At 40.8% G+C, this 14,592-nt stretch overlaps 1 protein-coding gene across 2 annotated transcripts in view; it reads right to left on the reverse strand.

The window, feature by feature from the left end:
• The window catches only part of USP12 (ubiquitin specific peptidase 12), a 32,677-nt gene extending 18,333 nt beyond the window's left edge, over positions 1-14,344 (reverse strand). Inside the window, exons 1-2 of one of the 2 annotated variants that reach the window (XM_059838789.1) lie at positions 14,160-14,344; positions 3,422-3,502 (exon numbers count right to left, since the gene is read on the reverse strand). In XM_059838789.1, the coding sequence (XP_059694772.1) occupies positions 3,422-3,502; positions 14,160-14,207 (129 nt within the window). In that variant the 5' untranslated portion in view covers positions 14,208-14,344. Of the gene's footprint in view, positions 1-3,421; positions 3,503-14,159 lie in introns of those variants that run through there. The other variant, XM_059838790.1, reaches the window with a different exon arrangement.
• Positions 14,345-14,592: the final 248 nt, after the last annotated feature.

A 14,592-nucleotide genomic window follows, 5' to 3' on the forward strand; every position in this document is an offset into this window, starting at 1 on the left:
CAGATTCAGAAACCCAGCAGGCAACAGGAGAATGAAAGCAAACTCCTGAAGAAAATTTAACTAGTTCACATTTGTTTTATCCCTAAAGCATCAGTCTTTATCACTGCAAAACTCAAAATATTTTTACAATAAATCCTTCCAATCATGACAAAAATGTAAAAGGCTGTACCTGTACTAAGCAACAAGTGGGAGGTTTCTAGACAACACAACTTAATTTGCTAATGAACAAATGCTGGTCTTACCACCAGTATTATTTCAGTTCCCATCTTTAGAGAAACACCCAACACCTTGCTCCAGTCTCCCCATTCTCCCACCACCCACTCACACTCTGCCTTCCAATCCTGGACCTTCAGCACCGGGCTGGGCTGCCAAGAGACACCTTCCTCCTCCTCCCCACCCCAGCCAGCACTGCCTCAGAGCCACAACACCTGGGAGTGCAAGCCCTGCACTGTGGGACTTCATGCTTGTCCAGCCTGCCTCAGAACAGCAGTAGAAAATGTAAGAAAGAACTTGTTGGGACCATCTTACGCTGTGCATGACTAACAGATGTAAAAAAAAATCCACATTTTTTCTTTTTATCAGTTCATACTGCTTTTCTGCTCTAAATTCTGAGAAATCAGATTGTTTCCTTTCATGAAAATACTGCATTCACTATGTTTTTACATACACACCCCTTTTCTATTCCTGATTTAAATTCTTAAACCAAAGTTACAACACCCAAACCTACGTGGAAAAATGAGACAATAGGCAAAACAAAACCACTGTGCAACAAAAACAGAGCACACCCCTGAACACTTACAGTCTTATAGCTTACTCTTCTGGTGCACATACAACTGGGAAGAAATGTGCCTGTTGAACCCCATTCCACAAAGAGATTTAAAACAACTTAGATCTGTTTGGAACACTGTCTTTGAGCAGCTCTGGGGCTCCTCCCAGCTCTGATGCACTGGCAGCTCTAACAACTTTTCATTCTTGCAATGGTCCATTCCAGTGAAAAGGATTTCTCCAAAACACGTGGATCCACTGCAAGAGACTGAATAACGAAACCTTCTGCCCCAGAAATCTGGCAAACTGCTGAAGAGTTTCCAGAGCAGCTCTCTGAGATCAAAAACCTTATTTCATCCTCACTGGATAAAATGATTGATGCAATTTGTGAAGCACATAGATTTGAACAGTTGGCATTACTGCACTGAAGAGGGAAAGAAGAGTGATGAGCAGACTTGATGCTCCTGTTTGTCCAGATACACAGGACATCACACTCCTAATGCTTTCATCTTACCACATATCTTAGATATTTCCTGCTGATTTAGTGAATGGTATTGTCCCTTCAAGTATAAGCTGAATTTTCCATTCCCATCAACCATGTGGTCTTCCATATGTTTCCCATAATTGCCCCTTCTTAGGTCTTCTTTTACCTCTCAAGTTGCTCTTTCAGCACATTCTCTGAACAATCCCTAGATTCCACCACAAAGCTGGAAAAGAGGTAAGACAGGGCTTTTGCCTCCTCCTCTTTTATGCCACCTCTGGAAAACTGACAGATCTCTATTTCAGGATTGTCATCTTTATCCAAAATGCTTTTCTGTATTCCAGACAGCTCAAATGGCCACCTATCATACAGTTAGAAGAAACCTACTGACTTCCACATAATTTCCCTTTTTCCTATTACCCTGGAGAAAGTTAGGACAAACAAAATCAATAAACAAATTAGAAAAACTTAGCAGTAAATGTTAATAAGCCTCTAGGAGATTCACTTCCTGTAATTGCTACAAATAAATTAGAGAAATCAATGAAGGCAAAAACTGTGATTTCTATCACTTCTCAGTCTAATAGTACTAATTTATTATCTAATTATCTTGTATTTCTTTTCATTATCTCTGTCATTCTTTCTAGCCATTGGCCATAGTTAGTTACTTTCACTTTTCCTGGCAGAATTACATGTTGCAAGTTTATTACACATTTATGGTGGGCATGTGGTGTGTTAGTAAACACAACCTGCAAAACAGACCTGAAAACCATTCAGGCACCAACATCTCTGAATTTCCTTTGCCAACCACTGTACCTGAAAACCAGCACCAGCATGCCATAAACATAATGAGATCCCATTTTATTATTTGTTACAATTCAAAGAATTTGAGCCCATAAAATTTTATTGTTTGAAGCTAAAATGAGCCAAATTCCTGTAGAAGACAGAAAATTAAAAGCACTCTGATATATTGTAGCTGCCTGCCTCTTAAATGAGTGCAATGACAGATACCCACTCAAATTTCTACTCCCCCCTGAGTACAAAAAGCCAGAATTTGTGTATCTTCATGACATTAGGAAGATTGTCCTTTACTGAACCTTCTCCTAAGGGTACAAACTATGTAAAACTTTAGGATTACGTGTACAGTACAATTTCACCATTAAGTCTTAAATCCTCTCTGGACTTGGACAAGAAATTAGGCAAACAGTTTATCTGTCAACAGAATAACAGATCTGAGAAATCCTGTCACTGGAAAAATGGAAAGGCTCAGCTCAGCTGCAGAACTGACAGGAATTAACAGTGAAACTGCTGCATTTCCTCTTCCGAGAGAAGTGGCATTCAGAGGGGATTTCAGCTTTCATGAGAAAGGAAAGAAATCCCTTGAATTTAAGTGATGGTGTTTTGAGATGCATGGAAGTCAGCTTGTCAGTGTTTCCTGACTTCACAGTGCATGCTCAGACTGGAGACTCTCAACCCAGGTCAGTGCTAAGCACCTGGAGGTAGAGACACGTTACAGTACCAAGACAACATTTAAATAATTAGTTTCATTAAGAAAAGCAAGACAATAGCCCTTGTTAAATCAACCTGCTTTAACTATGTCATTTCTGAAGCCCAGTTAATTTAATATTTCACATCAGTATAATTCAATTTCTAACAAGATACACCTTTCATCAGTAGTATCACAAATTAAAGTTTAAATCATTCCTTCAAACTAATTATTGATTCAAACAGTCCAATATATTTTCTTCTGCTTTCCTCTTTGGGCTGTATTTTTTATCTTAATATAAATAGCAGATATAAATACTTCATAGCATCATAGTCTTTCACAAGATTTTTTTTCCCTTTTATTGTATCTATTTTACTTTATTGGCATATCATGAACAACAAGCTACATATTTTAAATAGCCTTCTTTATGACTTACACATTTTAATAACATGAAAGTAATGTAAAAACTACCCTACAACTAATGAAACAAAATAAAAATATTCAACAGAGAGCCCATTTCAACAATCCAGTAGCATATTTCAACAAATACACTAAATACTGAAACACATTTCAATAGTATGAATATTCAGTGATTACTTCTTTCAGAATTTTAAGTATTCACTCATCCCAATCTTGTTTAACCAACCCATTCCTGTCCTTCCAAAGCAGTTAAGTTATGGTCTGAGACTCACATTAACCAAACCAAAGTAGTGCTCATTGACTGGAAATTGTTCCGGACCAATCTCTTTCTCCAAAGCTGAGGCATTGGCGCCCTAGAAAAAAATCAAAAGCAAAAAAATTTTAGTGTGGCAACAGTGCAAGTAGCTGAGAAAAAGAGTTTTTCAGGAAGGATAAAGAATCAAAACTAACCAACCATCCATAAAACAAACCCTGCAAAAACACCTGATTACAACTAAAAATTACCTTAGAAATGTTTCCAAATATGTGCTGTTCTAAAGCATCTCAAAGTTATACAGTTTTTATGTATTTTCATGGAATTACACTGTTTCAATGTTCTTTACTTATTATTTCCAGAGTTGAATTACTTCAGTAACACTTGCACTAATACAGGATGCAAAGCAGGTCATACAAGGCCAACTGGTGAGCTCCCCCTAGGAAACCTAATTTTCACACTGTAAAGCACATTCCATAAAAAGTTAAGAGATGCAGATTGTTCACAGGAAGCAAAGAGACTGGTCTGCTTCACCTACACTGAAAATATAAGTTGTTCAAAGTGCTTTGCTAAATGCCTTGAACTTTGTAAAACTAAAAGAAAATGCAGAACAGCTCGTGATAGTGTGCATTACAAATGCTGCAGCCTTTGCCCAAAAAATCTGTTGGGTCTGATCCTCAGAAAGAAGTCAGAGAATATGACCTTGGTTACTCTGAGGCTGTTGACTGAACTGCTGCAGTAAACACTGTGTTTCAAAGAAAAACATTGTTTTCTTTTTTATTTAGAGACAGAAAAACTTGTAAGCTGGAAAATTCAGACAACAAAAAAAACCCCTAGCTTTGGATGAGCTCTTACACTGATTGCTTTTCGAGAAATGGAAATGCATACAACCTTTTGCACTCAACAAAACTGGTATCTATATATTTATTTCTATCCATCTATATATCCTCAATGAGTCTAATACATGAGCATGAATATTCCAGCAGGTCTAAGTGCAGCTAAAATGGAGCATAATACACAGCAAAGAACCTTTAAACCAGGCGCAACTCCATCCCAACTAGTTCATTTTTTACACCAAAGATATAGCAAATAGCCATTACATGGCATATTACAACAACTAAATGACATCAAAATCATGGACTGCACTAAAAACAGCACACAGGATTGCACAGATTAATTACAGACAGGGAGAAGTGAAACAGAATGGATACTAGAACTGTGTTAAAATGTATATCATTAAAATGAAATGATGATGTGGCATGGCACTGCAGAACTTTACACCAACTACCTTAGCAGCTCTGAAACTGGAAGCACGTGCTCAAAGGCCCGTGAGGAGGTAACAACTTTCACCAGAACAGGGCAAAAGCCAGGAAAACTCCACGCTTGACACACCACAGCTCTGCTCCATTCACAGCACAACCCTAGCTGCTGTCATCAGTCACATCCCCTCCAATTACCCAGTTTGATAAAGCCTCTCCTTTCCTAAGGATTTAGCTGCAGGGCTTATTACTTTAGAAGGTGTTTTCACACGGAGATTATAGTGGTGAGGAAAAGGGGTATAAACCTTCATTTAAGATTAAAGCACTCTGAGACTCCAAATATTTCATTTTGCAGCCTTATTTAAATGCACCCACAAGCTCCAGCAAGGTATTACAAATAAACTAGGAAAAAGAAGAAACTGTGGGGGCCTTTTACACTACTGTTAAAATCTCTACCTCTTTAAAAATAAATTCAAGTGCAGGTTCAAGGAAATGCTTTCTCTTTTCAAAGCTAGGGTGGAGTAGCTACTTTACTCCATCTTTGAAAGGTAAATATTATGATATAAACATCGATGTTTCTGTTTGTACAGACCTGAACACTGTATTTAGTTTTCTAGCACAATAAAGATCCGACTTGGCAATAAGAAAGACATGCTGAGGTACCACCAGATCGTCATGGTTTTCTGATTATTCAAAGAAGCTTCATTCAAGGCTCAGACTTTCACATGACTTCAAAGCATGGCATCATCTATGTCTACATGCAGTTGTTTACGTTAGTACGAACCAGCATGGATGTTTTACACCAATTTAAAACCCCTCGAGCCACTCAGACTTCCCTTTACAGCTCTCTTTTTGTCTGTCATAAAGGATGCTATCTCCAAATAGTCATTGATACTGTGCACAGTGTATTGGTTGTAAAGAGCAGAAACACAGCAAGAGTACACTAAAATGCACGTTCACAACTGACCCATAAAAGCTATTTTAAAACCTAATTATCCCTTGCTTCAAAGTGTTTCCCAGTCATGATTACAGTCCACATTACCAGTCCCAGCTGACACTTCCATTATGCAAAAACAGAGGAAGGGGAGAAGCACTGCAGCACCACCAACTATTATGGTCCTGTATTATCTCCTGGACATGAGGACACAGGAGGTTTAAGGCAGAAGTGGGAGTGCCTCTCTTTTATTGGCCAAGATGGAGTTACTGGACTTGGGAACCAGACTTGGAAAATTTCAGGCTGTGCTGTATGCTGTGGAGTAGAGAATTTATTCCTCTGTCACTTAACTGGGATCCCCAGGGAAAATCCCCCAATAAAACTGTCTTTTTTGGAGGGCTCACATAATAACAGATACAACAGGTGTTCAGTCTCCACACTGCAACCTGGCTCTGGTATTACACAGGGGACAGAAAGGAACATCATTAAGTTTGGTCAGCACATCCACCTCCAATTTCCCTTGTCCTTCTGGGGGGAAGCACACATGGTCATTATCTAGAAATGAGAAGAAACAGAGGCACAGCAGAAGTCCAAGATGATGATAATATTGCAGTAGTTCTGGGGTTCTGCCTTACATTAACCCCCTTCCAGCACTGACACAATAGTACAGGCAGAGAAAACACTCATTTCTTATGGTAGATGAAAAACAGCTTTAAAAGTGGAAAGTTCTGCAACTAAGGTGTGTTTACAAAATATGAAATCAAGATTTTCTTTTTATTTGTTACTGAAAATTAACAATAATTACACAAAGGCCTTCACAAACCTAATGAAAGTTAGGTGTAAAACTGAACTATTTCAGATTTCATCCTTCAAAATTATAAGTAATGTAACCTTTATTTAATCATGTTCAAATCAGTTGAACATGAATTGCTTTACCTCCTCCATCAAGTTAAAGAAAAAATCAATACTGTTGGATTAATAAAATTTGCCTTAAATGCTAATTTCTTAAGGAAGGGATAAGAATCTGTGTTTGCCACAGAAGTCCCTTAATTAAGTTTCTCAACTTTTTTTTTTTAAGACCTTGAGTTCTGTACAAATCAAGACATTTAACACTAACTAGATGAGGGTTTTACTTCAGTTTAGTGGAATCAAAGCCCAGGAAATACAGTGGAATAGGAAGGTGCATTACCTTTGAAATGTATACGGCTGTATTTTCCTGATTTTCAGGTTTTACTAATTTACATCATCCCAAATTTCTAAAACAAACTAAAAAGCCCACTAACGCCATACATTTCAATGGAAAAGGGCAGAAAAACAAAAAGCACAGACAAATACAGATGTGGTTTTTTGTTTGTTTAATTTTTCACTTGCCGAAACAACATCATTAAATGCTATTTATTACTGCCTTTTCTCAAAGCCTGGTGTGGTGTTTCATGTTGAACTAGTCCTTCTGAGACACACCAACAGCTGACACAGGGATAAGATAACCCGAGCCAATCTGTAAAACAAATCAGTTGGTGCTTAGGATCTGACATACGCACCTTGGGCTTCAGAGCATTCCTGCCAGATTAGTTACAGGCTGGTTTTGTGACTGAACACCAACTGCAGCTGATCTGTGTTGTCTGGTGTAGTTTCCTCCAAAAGTCATCTAATTTGTGCACTCTGAGACCGCTCCCAAAATGCAAACCAAAGCATGGTAAATTGGGATGCCACCCTACATTAAAAATACTGTCTAAAAACATGCCAGCAAGCAGGCAAACAATTGCAGTTTTAAAGTGTCCTACCTGGTCATTAGCATCCAGCCTAGGAGGCAGAATTTCCCTTACAAAGCCTTGATTCATAACCATGCTTGGAAGCTTAACATCTTATTGGCCTTGGATAGAGGGGTTTGATCTATCCCTCTCTAGAATAAAGATCACTTGATAGCTTGGTGGGTCATCTTTTCAGTTGTTTAACACCTTTGCCCTCTAATTTAACTAAGCTGTAAATTCCCTGAATAAAATAAGAATTTCACCTTCAAAACAATTTTCTTTTTTGAAAACTTACATTCGTCACCAGCATCCTGGAGATCCATTTCTCCCTTCACACATGCACTATGCTAGATCCTTCCCTACAATGCTCTCCACCCCAGTGAGGAAGCAAGGAACACCACTGATTAAAGGTGACTCAAATAACCAAACCATGCTGCATAGGTATATGTAAGACAAATTTTTTAAACATGACCTTAGCTGTAGGTAAATGAACCATGCCACCACACAACACAGAACTATCACTCTTTCTAGGGACAGAAGGGCATTACAAGTAAAAGGGAAACTCAGTAATCAGGAATAGCAATGTTCCTGAACAAATGTCAAATGAATGGAATTATTTACAATTTGCAAAAATAAATCTCAGTACAGAAGCACTCACTAGTGCTTTCACTTTTTTTTTTTTCTGATTAGAGAGATTCTTCCTTGTCTATTCAACTAGTGAAGATATACAGAATTTCACAGCCCAATGCACTAATTAATGCACTGTGACAGGAATTCTCTGCTAAAGAAGAAATGTGGAATTCTACTATTCCAGTTACATTTCATCGGAATATGTGAATGCATCCATTCCTGTGTACTCACATGAATCAGGACTAAGAGCAAAGAGAACAGCTATCTTAAATCAGCTTATATTTGTTGCTTCAGTGACAACCAAAACTGAAATACAATTCTTTTGATACTGTTTCTAGCCAGGAAGTATCAGTGAAATATGAGTGGGATTCAATAATCCTTGTTGTTCACTTCTTTGCAAAAGAACATGCATTGTTAATACATTAAATATTTGGATAGTTTCAGTTAATACTTTTTAAATACTTCCAAATAGTGTTATTTTATTAATCAGTCTAAGATAGAGTCCTATATACTCTTATCATGTGCAGCTAACACAAAAGATTTTCTGTGCATGAAGTAAAAACACCTCTGCCTGGGTAAGGAAAATTACACCAAAGCACAAAATTAATTTCTCTTCACATTTGGTATGTCTACCAAACCCATCTTTTTGAGCCCCACTGAACATTCACAATGTATTTTCCTTCAAGCAACTACATATACATGTGTAGCACTTCCTTGTACATGAGAAGTGCATGATGGTGCATACTTTTGAGTACTGAAGTCAAAGACAAGTTAATATTTCAGAAAAATTAGACTCACCCAACTACCCAAAATGCAGAGTGAGTGGGGAAAACACATTTGCTCAATAGTTGTTTTTGATAAACTGCATCCTGTGGCGTGTTTCAAATGCTTTTATTACTTACATAACTCCAGTTTCAGAAAACAAACACATTGCTTTTATAACTTCCCATTTTCAAGGAATCATAAAAAGAATTTGAGTTAATAAAAGATGGTAAAAAATGTTTTCCTATACTGGTCTACTTATGTTAATTCAACCTTCTGGTTTTACACTACAGAAAATATCTAGATTCTTTTTTTCCTCAACTGAAAGATCAGATGGATCTTACTGAAATATACCATTTGTTAAAAGCATTTTACTTTGGCAATCTTCCTACTCCACGAAAACAAAAGTTAGCCCTTACACAGGGCTTTTATACACTTCTTCCCCTCAGGAAATTTGAATAGAAAAGCCCCTCTTGCCACATTTTTACAGAATCATTCCTAGAAGTTTTAATGCAAATTAGTTGCTTCAGGAATGTAAAAAGTAAATACAAAGACTACATAACTGACCGATCTAAATATTCAAGCATTGTCTAGTAATAGAATCAGCTGTTCCCACTGACACAGCTAAAAATTCTGCTGCCAAGAGTGGAGTCCAAATTCGTATTTAATTTCTCCTTGTGCTTAGAACATGCAAGATGAATAAACACACGTGTGCAGGTAAAAAGAAAATGGAACATTTACATAAATCAGATCATCCAAATAAGTAATATGTCAACTAAATCATTCCCTGTGCTGGTATTCCCTCCTTTACAACTAGGTAACTTTGAGAATTTTTTTCTTTGTGTCTCATATTTGACAATTGTTTTATGTAAAGAGTCAAATTCCTATTTTGATGAAAATTGAAAACAAATTTGTCTAAATCAATTAGTATACTAAACAGTGCCACAAACACAGTATTCTAAAGACCAAATACAAATATTTATCTTTTATTGTAACATGTTACAGCTAGAAAAATGATGATGACAAATGCTTGAATCTCAGTGTCCTGTTTATCATCCAAGTGCCTCCTGATAAGAGAGCTCCAACAGATGAGTGGACTTCCCCACTGTGGTGCAAGCTCCTACCCCAACTGCCTAACAAATACTTCTCCAAAACCTCCTGGGCTTGCAACAGAGCCACCACAACAGACGTGTCTGAACGCTCTGGTCCCCGGAGCGCGGCACATCCAGGTCATGGTGCAGAGTGAAAGGCACTGGCTGACACACAGCACATGTTCCTTCTTGCCAACTGTGCCACACGAGCAAGTCAGACAGCTGGATGTGGTTTCCTCTGTCTTACTTTAGTCCTTTCCTTCTCTGCTGTTTTTTTTCCCCGTCACCTCCTCATTTTGAAGCTGTTTTCCCATAACTTTTCTTTCCTTGCTGTAATTCAATTCTGATTTCTTCCAGCATGGGTCCTCTGTATACTTTCCTGTGGAATCTGTTAACCTGATCATCAAATAATGTTTAGGTATTATAATTTGTGCTTCAGAGGAGACAGTGCAATTAGAAGGACAGGATTGAGTACATCATAGCCATTGCTGGCTGGCTGCAGACTCTGGCAGACATCAATTTACATTAAGTGCAGATTTCACAATCAAGTTTGAAACCCTACTGTAAACAAACAATTCCTGAAGCAGTAAGAAAGCCCATAAATGCACACCTCTCTCACAGTCAGCCAGAAAATTTTCCTGCAACTGGGAGTTTCTATAAAGCCTCTCTGCTATGACACACAAGGTAGGTGCACTTCAACCTTCCCTCAGCTGGGCACTTCCAGAGTCTGCTTCCTCTAAGATGCCTTTTCCCACTCATACTTGTTTGAACTCCAGTTCATCTTCACCTTGTGAAATGTGACTGAAATGGACAAAAGGTGCTTGAGACAGTGCCCCTCGAGGGGAGGCAGGCAGGAAAAGGACAATAGCCAGCCATTCAGAGTGACTCCACACGTCTTAATTCTCTCAAAAACAAACCAAAACTTTGCATTGTAAGATAAGCAGAGGTTCTCACTGTTACATCACACAATCAACATCTAACCACCAACTGTGTATTTGATGTCAGTGCTGGGGGGCTGAAACAATCACTGAAGACATTCAGTGACAGACCCTGCATGCAAGATGCTGAGATGGCAGACAGAGAAGGGAATACAGAGACAAACACCCAAACCATGAAGATTTTAATGCTACAGCTTCTAGATTAGCCTAGTTTTAAAATATTATCATGCTTTTTCAGGTTGTGCCAACATCATCAACCACTTTCTAGAAGAAACACCAGAAACTAGTACTACTGCCATTTCAACTTCCTTGTGTATGTCTGAGACTGACATCTTAGAGGCTTTTCATAGCTTGTAAGCTACAAATGCAATTTCTATCTTCTCTCTGCTTCAGCTACTCAAAGACTTGACGCCTTTTAACTGCTAGCAAGCGTTTCTTGGATTCTAGACAACAGAAGCAGAAGTCAGAAGCAGTAGATGCGATATGTCAGTATAGCATGGGACACATCTTCTTTGCAGTTAGCCTAGGTTACTTTCTCCCTCCTCAGCCATGCATAAAAATCCCATATAGTTCAGTCAAGTAAGGCTTTGACTGCAGTTTTACTCATGGATGAGGGTAAAGACCAAGTTCTACTTTTACTGCAAAGATTTAAAAATAATTTTAAAAAGTAGACCACACAATTTTAACCTCATCCATTTTGCAACAAGAACAGTGGCTAAAGCACTCAAGGGCAAAGGTATTTTCAGAGATTTTCCACAATCTCCAGCCTTGTAATTAAGACTTACTACAGCACAAGGAAGCATGTGAATGGTGATATACAGCAAAGTATTTTAAGGAAGCTGAAAGGCAATACAACACTAGGATGTATTACTGCAGAAAGAGCTCTGTTAACATTGGGATGAACACTCAGGTGCTTGATCAATGAACTAATGCAGCATATACAAAGATACCAACCAACACAGATAGGATGTCCTCTTGGAAGATCATCCCCAAAAGGTACCACAGATAAACTAAACATACTGGTTATCACTCTTCACACAACCTGCCTGCTTTATAATATTCGGGTCTTGAACAACAGGGGTAAGGCACATAAAATATAAATGGGTCAGGAGAAGCAAAACTTGAATTTGGATTTAAAAAAAAGAAGTCATGAAATGCAGAACTGCAATGGAAGAGTTTCTTCAATACAGTTCTAGACTGCTCTGTTACAGACTGTCAGTGTATATGCATGCTAGGTTTGTGTAGGCACCAACTGTCTCTTGACAAAAATTGCCTGCTACTGGTTTTGTACCAACAAGAACTTTTGTCTTCACAAGAAGACACAGAACAGTCTGACACTTCTTGTAAGAGGCACAGGAAAAGGCAAGAAAAACTTGTAAGAATTCTTAGGTAGTTGTCTGGCTTTATCAAAGCATGTTGACACAAAGAAGCATTGCCAGAAAAAAAAATAGTATTACTCAGCAATTATAATCCTCTGTAATTTTGTAAAACATATGCTTAAACATAAGTATTTGACTCTTGTTAGAATTTGTCTCGCCTCAACCACATGGTTCTGAACAACACGACAGTAAATACCACGTGCTCCTTCACACTATCTTTACAGATATATTTTTATGCACAACCTTATATTAACTGCTGAAAAGCTTTTACAGCTGGTATCCTATGCTAGGTGTACCCTATCACAGTACTATTAAAGCTTTTGGATCAGAAAGGCCCAGCAACAATCTTACGCCGGGAGTTAATCCAGCCCAGTGCACATGACAGTGATTGGACAGATAGTATTTAATTGCCATCAGAATTTCAGCTTTATGGATACAGACACTTCAGTCAGTAATAAGAAGAATTTTGGTTGAAAATTTTGTTTCAGGATTGACCTAAATCTCAGTGACACAACATCATTTCTAATAAACATACACACAGAATAATCTTAAACTATCTGCTTGTCCAGACCTATGGTTTGTGCGCAGTCCAGAAGCAAGCAGTGAGGTCTCACACTTGACCCAAATCAAGAGGCCAGCACTGAATTTATGCTGACACAAAGGCCAGCGGCCAGCTCTGGGTGAAAAGATGTCAGCTAGAATTGCAATAAAAGATCACCCCAGCTCAGGGAACAATCATACTGATTCCTCAACAACCTAAAACCTGCCTTCAGAGAACAGAAACTCCTGAAGCACATGGTACATGTCCTACCCATATGGCCACATCAAGACGCCAGTATGACACCAGATAAATATACAGCTGATAAATTCAAGAAGTCAGACTCTTCCAATTCCAGTGGAAATTATGTCATCTCTCATGTAAAAAAAACCCCATTATTCCAGTGACTAAACACCACCTGAGCAATCCCATCCTATGGGCTTACAGATATCCACTCAAAATTCTCACAGGCCACCTCTAAAATATCTGTTTGAGACATTCAAGGCTCTTTGCAGCACGATTTATGAAAATCATAAATCAGTTTCCAATAACATGAAACATAAGCATTTCCCACTGTTTGATGAGACATAATAATGGCAGCAAATTAACAGAGTAGATGACAGAGCGTGTTCTTCCCCTTATTCATCTCTTCCCTTCCCCCGTGGAAACACATTTGACAACAAGAACTTTTGCATGGCAATAGAATAGGCAGAAGAGAGCACAAATGTAAGAACTTCTGCTATGGACCATCAGCACATTTCTTCCATAACAAGCAGTAACTTCTACTGACTAAGGGATATTTTCTTCCTTAAATTCATCACTCCTCCATCAGCAAATCTACTGAGCTCCCCATCCCTCTTTAAAACAACCCAAGAGAGCTTTATCACATCTGTGCTTCTGCTTATGGCTCTAATACGAGAGAGGGTAATGAGAAAGCAATCACAGGGAGAAGCCTCCTATCGGGACCCGGGTCGATGCCCACCAGGCAGATCACACGGCCGGGATGGGATGCCCGCACGTGTCCGGGTAACCCGGGGAGCACCCGCCCGTGGATGGGCGATTCCAGCCCCAGCTCAGGGGCGCAGCACTGGGAGGGAGAGCAGGGACACTACGGAATGAGTCGGGTTCCAGAAACCCGACCGTAACCACCACACGCCTGCAATAGGCAGCCCCGGACCGACGGCGATGCCCCGGAGCGCTGCCCCCGCTCTTGGCACACTTCGGGGAAGGCTGAGCTCTGTCCCGTCCGCAGCCGGGACCTGGCTTCGCCGCCCGCCCGGCTCAACCCGCTCGGCGCCCGCATCCAGGTTGAGTCTCCCAAAGCCGATTAACCCCGCTCCGCTCCCGGCCGCCTCCCGCGGCAGCGCTCCCGCCCCGCGCCCCCGCCCGGCCTCCCCCGCAGCCCGGCCACACACCGCTGCCGCCGCCCGCGCCCCCAGCCCGGGCAGCCGGCACAGCCCCGGCCCCGCGCTCACCATGGTACAGATGGAGGCGATTTTGGAGACTGTCATTAGGATTTCCATCCGCCCAGCGCCATCTTCCGCCCAATCACAGCGCCGAGCCGAGCGGAGCCGGGCCGGGCGGGAGCAGGAGGGGAAGGGAAGGGAAGGAAGGGAGAGAGGGAGGAAGTGAAGGAAGGCAGGCGGCGGGGGCAGCCCCCCGCCGGCGCGGGGCCCCCGCGGCCGGGCGCAGCTCCCACCGCCACCGCGCAGCCCCGCTCCCGCCGCCTCCCCGCGCCCGCCGGCTCCCAGCGATCCCGCCCGGCGCGGCCCCGCCTCCCGCCGGGTCAGCGCCCCGCTCCCTCCCGCCCCTCCGCCCCGCCCCGCCCCGCCCCGCCAGGGCCGGCCGAGCTCGGCCGGGCGTGCCCGGCGCCACGGCAGGCACGGGGGGAACCGACAGATCCGTCAG

This window comes from Haemorhous mexicanus, chromosome 2 (genome assembly GCF_027477595.1).
Source record: "Haemorhous mexicanus isolate bHaeMex1 chromosome 2, bHaeMex1.pri, whole genome shotgun sequence".
In the NCBI taxonomy this organism is placed as follows: Eukaryota; Metazoa; Chordata; class Aves; order Passeriformes; family Fringillidae; genus Haemorhous; species Haemorhous mexicanus.